The 5,718-nt window shown below is 37.6% G+C and overlaps 1 protein-coding gene across 1 annotated transcript in view; it reads right to left on the reverse strand.

The window, feature by feature from the left end:
- Positions 1 to 4,538: 4,538 nt before the first annotated feature.
- tpm2 (tropomyosin 2 (beta)) overlaps positions 4,539 to 5,718 on the reverse strand; it is a gene marked incomplete in the record, with an annotated part of 24,614 nt that continues 23,434 nt past the window's right edge. The window contains 1 exon segment of the mRNA XM_014002764.1: positions 4,539 to 5,540. Coding sequence (XP_013858218.1) covers positions 5,458 to 5,540 — 83 coding nt within the window.

The raw sequence follows: 5,718 nt of genomic DNA on the forward strand, positions 1-5,718 counted from the left end.
CAAAGTGCAACTGATAGTGTTTATGTATTCATACCAACATAACACATTGTTTGTTCATCAGCTAACCAGTTCAATTTTTAGCTGCTTCAAAAATCTGGGTGTCATTTAGGGGAGAGACAGTCAGAACTTTTACGGAATTTTTCTGGACAGATAAATGTTTAGGGGATACTTAGATGCTGGCACAATGAGCAGTATAAAAGTGCACCTTAGGGAGATGGTCGTAGAACAGGGGTGTCAAACTCCTGTCCTCGAGGGCCGCTATCCTGCATGTTTTAGAGGTTTTCCAGCTCCAACACACCTGATTCAGTGATTGAATTAACTCTTCAAATTGGGCAGAAGCCTGTTAATTACCCAGCGATCAAAATCTGGTGTGTTGGAGCAAGAAAACCTCTAAAACATGCAGGATAGCGGCCCTCGAGGACTGGAGTTTGACACCCCTGATTGTAATGTATGAATATAATATACAAGTTTCACTTTTTAAATGGAATTACTGAAATAAATCTACTTTTTCATGATATTCTAATTTTATGACCAGCACCTGTAGATACCACATAGTGGTAGCCCATTGTGTAAATTGTATATTTTGTGTTGTGATGTTTTTAGAACACCAAGTCAGGAAGATTGTACAATGTGTGTATTTGGAGTTTGTGTAAATCACGATGCACTGAGAAACAGGTTTGCTGCCTTTTTTTTAATCAGTGAACAACATCATGTTTACATGTAAACATGCACAGTGAACCGTGTCTTGTTTATACTTGTGTGACCAGCTGAAGAATTTTCTCCCACTACTGTGATTGACCAATCACTGGTTTAATAAAATAACCATTCAGAATATTCCTAACCCGCATTAAACTGAAACTATTTCACTCAGTTTTGCAGTAATTATATGTGTTTAATGTGTATCACTAACATTAGCCTAAACAATGTATTCTGTTATTTATTTTTACACAACGCAACTTCTTCACAAGAGGAGACGGTGTATTTTTTCACAATTTTCACATTTGTCTGAAAGGCAACTTTCAGTATGAAAGCTGTACACTGTGACACATGAGGTGCCAGAGCTTTATGACCCCAAAAAGTAGTAAGTAGGTAGGAAAACAATAAAAAAAAACAGAATGGATTTACTGCTGGTTGGATGGAACAAGAAATGGATAGACGGTTTGGAGTCTCATCTTCAGTAATGAGGGCGTTGCTTCGGCAGATTGTGGTGAAGAAAGAGTCGAAGGGCAAAGCTCCTAATTTACTGGTCTGTCAGCCCTCACCTGTGGTCATGAGGTGTGGATCATGACCAAAAGAACGAGATCCTGGATACAAATAATCAAAATGAACTTCAATGTGAGGGTGGCCGGGCTCAGTTTTACAGAGGGGGAGGAGCTCCGTTATCTGTGGGGAGCTCGGAGTAGAGTCGCTGCTCCTCTGCATTGAAAGGAGTCAGTTGAGGTGGTTCATCTAGGACGCCCCCTGTTAGAGGTATTCCAGGTGTGTGGGCAGAACCAGGACTCGCCAGAGGGATTCTGTGTTTCCTCTGGCCCGGGAACACCTGGAGGTCCCCCAGGATGAGCTGGAAAGTGTCACTGGGGAGGGGGATGTCTGAGTTTCTCTCCTAGACCTGTTTCCTCCGTGATCTGACTATAAGAAAAAATGGAGATAGAGATTCACTGCAGATCAAATACTGAGTGATTTTTATGTGATTTTCATGAAGACTGAATGTTTGGGTAATTTTAGTCAGGATTCAGAGCATGCTGTACCTGACAAATCCTAACAGACAACAAACTTATAGGAAAGGAACTCCTTCCTGTTTCATTCAGGTTATAAAACAATCTAACAAGCAAGATCTGATCTTTGTCACTTTCTAAATTTATTCAAATGAGCTGCAGTGGTACAGAAACAGGGTGGCTGTGGTGCACTGGTACGCAGCAAACTCGGGACCAGAAGGTTCAGTTCCCACCATGTGGTGTTTGCTGCTACACCTGAGTGTGTCTCACACACGATGGGTCAAACGCAGAGAACTTGTGTTGCTGTAAGAGCACAGATGATTATGATAATCCAGAGGTTCCACTGTGTCAGTGTTCAAAACAAAACTGAAAAGTTGTGTGAGAGGAACAAAAACTCAAAATCTCCATGACCTATGAGCAAAATGCTGCTAAAGTTTCTACAGGCTATAACTGACTCATGGAGTTGTGTTTTAAACTCACAGCTGGTGAGAATACTGAAAATGTACCAGCTCTCTGTTTCTACAGGTTTATAAAAGGTTAAAGCAACAACAGCTGGAAATAAAGACAAAGTCACACAACTGAAAAAAAATACAATACTAAAACACAAAGTCGTAGTTTTTGTTACTTTTATTTTCAAATGAGTCTTTATTAGAACACCAAACAATTTAACACTTTGCCAAAACTTTGGGTTTTGTTATTTACTCCTTTCTGCATATTCATGGGAATGTGCACAATGTGAGACACGTTTAAACACCAGATCTCAAAGCATTTTTTTAAATAATGGAGTGCTCACCAGAGAGCATTCATTCATAGTTGTTTCCCCCCCAAACTTAACCAAATATAAACTTAAATTTATAAATCCACTACTTGGCTTTTCAGTTCATTATTATCGTTTTCAAAAGGGAACACTGAGAAATGGCCTGCTGGATTCATGAACAGATTTTATAGAGAAAGATGTCAAAGATACTTTTTTGATTCGGTTTATTGATACAATTCTAATAAACTACAAGGTTTCAAGCAAAGCTCCTGTAAAACCTATTAAACTGAAGAACATATATATTTACTGTGAGTTATGTTTGCAATAAAACAATATGTTATTTCTGTAAGAATACCTCCCGGGAACTTCGGAAAGGAAATAAAGCATTTTTTTCATAGACTTTTCTTCACATCCTTACAGCTCTGAAGGCATCTCTATAGATTGTTGAGCTCAAGCAGAGTCTGGTCCAACACCTGGTGCATGTCCAGGTTTTCTTCTTTGGCCTGGGCCAGCTTCTCTAAAGTTGGAAAAAACAAAAGTAACAAGTGAACTTCCAGCTGTGTTTCCTGTCAGAAAACAGGATGGTTTGTTCATGCAGAGCTGAAAGACACGTTCACAACCATTTAGACCTTCGCTAAGCAGTCGAATAATGATTTATAATGGATAGATGCTGTGTCAATGGATAAATTCTCCAATGCAACACTGATTCATTTGAGTTTGATATTTGTTTGCTTTAAGAAAAGGAATCAGGCACAAAAACTTAAAAAATAAAATCTGTATCCTTCAAACCCAGTATTATATCAACCTGTTTGTACAAAGATGTTCTGTTTGAAGAGGTTTCTCAGGATTTAAAGCCAATAAATATTCACAGCATTTTACTGCATAATACTGAGATTAAAGAAACAGTAAAATTGGTTTATGTCGTACTTGTTCTCTGCTATATTTTGTCTTGTTTATAAAATCAATAGTCATGGACTTCCTCAGGACTTCACATGATCAAGAGTTATGCTTCTTTTAGGTAATTAACACCATGACATAAGTTTAGTGTGACTAGACTTTTCTTAAGTTAATAGTTTGGATTGTAAATGGACTGAACATAGAGCACTTTATCAAGACCCTCCGGACCCCAAAGCTCTTTACACTTACAGACATTCACATTCAGCTTTGAACAACCAAAAAGAGTTTTTGTTTATTGTTATGGGGTAGATTTATGGAATGAATTAAATGATGAGCTCAAAAAAATTTACAAACTTAAACCAGCTTAAAAAACGTTTAAAAAGGAGCTTACTGGGAAATGTGTTATGTAGGATGGGTGTCTCAATATTATTTATATTAGAAATGTATAAATAATTGTACACGTAATGCTCATTCAACGTGGGAATAATTTGTGTTTATCTGGTGTGAGAACATTTAAATATGAGCTGAGAAGGGCAGGAAATCAAAAGATCTTGTATCTTTTACCTGTTCTTTTTCGAACAAATAATGTAAAAAAAAAGACATGCCTAGAATGGATTATTAGTTCAAGAAGGATTTGATGGTTTCTTTTAATCTTACTTTTTTATTTTGTCTTGTTGCGTAAAGATTATTGTTAGTAAATTTATTTGATGGAGGAAAGGCACAGATTTAAGATTTTTTTCTTCTTTCTGCTGCCTTTTATTTCATTTTGTCAGTTTTTTTGTATTTCTTTATTTTATTGTATTTTAATTTTGTATTTTATTTTTATCATTCTTTTATTTTATTTTTAATGAAATGAAATGAATAAACCTTGACATTCACCCTTCACACTCACATTCACACACTGATGATGGCAAACTTGGATGACTTAGTTTTCTGGTTTTAATATCTATTACCTATTTTGGAGGCTTCAGAACTCAGTTACTTTAACTGTCATAACTCCAGCCTTCAGAGCTACTGACACATTATGTAAAAAATTATTTGTGGAGAAACCTTCCAGAGAAAAGAAATGAGAGTGATTGTGGCTCGAAGGCGCTAACAACATAGATTAGGGCCCCACAAAACAAAAGATGTAAAAAGAACTGAAATGATTCAGACTTACCCATTTTAAATCTGGAGATTTAATGAGTTTATTTATTTGAATATATGGTAAACACAGAATCTTTCCCATTCAAAACTACACGTTTCATGCAGTGACCACCTCAGAGAGCTGTCTGCTTCAGTGCTCTGCAGTCTCAGGTTTCTCATCAACATCCTTTCTTTCTGCATCTCCTGAACTTCATCTTGACTCCCACTAACACCAAAAGCCTCTCGTTTCTTTTCTTTTGCTATGATTTCATGATTTGAATGACATCACCTTTACTTACACACTTGTCTTGTCCTCATAAAAGCGCAGAGCAGCTGAAAAACCTCCACTAAGTGGACTGAATGCATTACATCCTAAGCTACAAGACCAGCTGTCTGCACATCTTTACAGCTTCTTCTCTTTGCTCAGCTTGTGAATTACCCACTTCTCCACTTTATTACTTGGATTACAGTGCTTTCTAAAAAACGTCAAACTTTTATTTTGAAAAGCAGCAAAAACGATGAACCTTAACAAAAGTTAGGATAACTTTACATTTCAGGGAATGTTTCTAATCCAGTGAAGACGTTAACTGTAAATTATCTCTAACTCTAAAATTAGAAAAATAAGCAGAAGAAAGGGAAACTGGGATGAGACAGAAAAATCAAGAGAGCTTTAGGTCTTTATTACAGAAAGAAAAAGGGAGACAGATTTGAATAAATATTTTACTAAATGAGGACATTAAGTTCAAATCAGAAAACATGCAGCAGTGAGAGGGCAAGCAGCAAATTATCTTTTGTAAAAAAAAAAAAAGGAGAAAGAGAATAAGAGAGCAGTCCTGCGTAACACGTAGGGTACTGAATGGTGATATCGAATTGTGGAGTCACTGCTGCGGAATGGAAGGAAACTGCAGAGAGGCAGAGGAGAGCTGAGGCAGGGAGGAGGTGCACAGAGAAGGAGGACAGCATCTACAGTGTAGTCATGTCGTTGAGGGCCAGGTCCAGCTCCTCGCTCAGAGCCTTGCCCTTTAGCTTCTGAGCATACACCTCATCTGGAAAAGGACAGGAGGTCACAGGTGGAGACAGACAGGCAGAGCGGGAACAGAAGGACAGAGAGAAGAAAAGCACCAAAAGGTAAAGAGAGGAATAAAAGGTACAACAGTTAGGAAATCTTTTAGGATTTGATCACAACACACACACACACACACACACACACACACACACACACAC

Source organism: Austrofundulus limnaeus, unplaced genomic scaffold (assembly GCF_001266775.1).
Source record: "Austrofundulus limnaeus strain Quisiro unplaced genomic scaffold, Austrofundulus_limnaeus-1.0 Scaffold15, whole genome shotgun sequence".
NCBI lineage: Eukaryota > Metazoa > Chordata > Actinopteri > Cyprinodontiformes > Rivulidae > Austrofundulus > Austrofundulus limnaeus.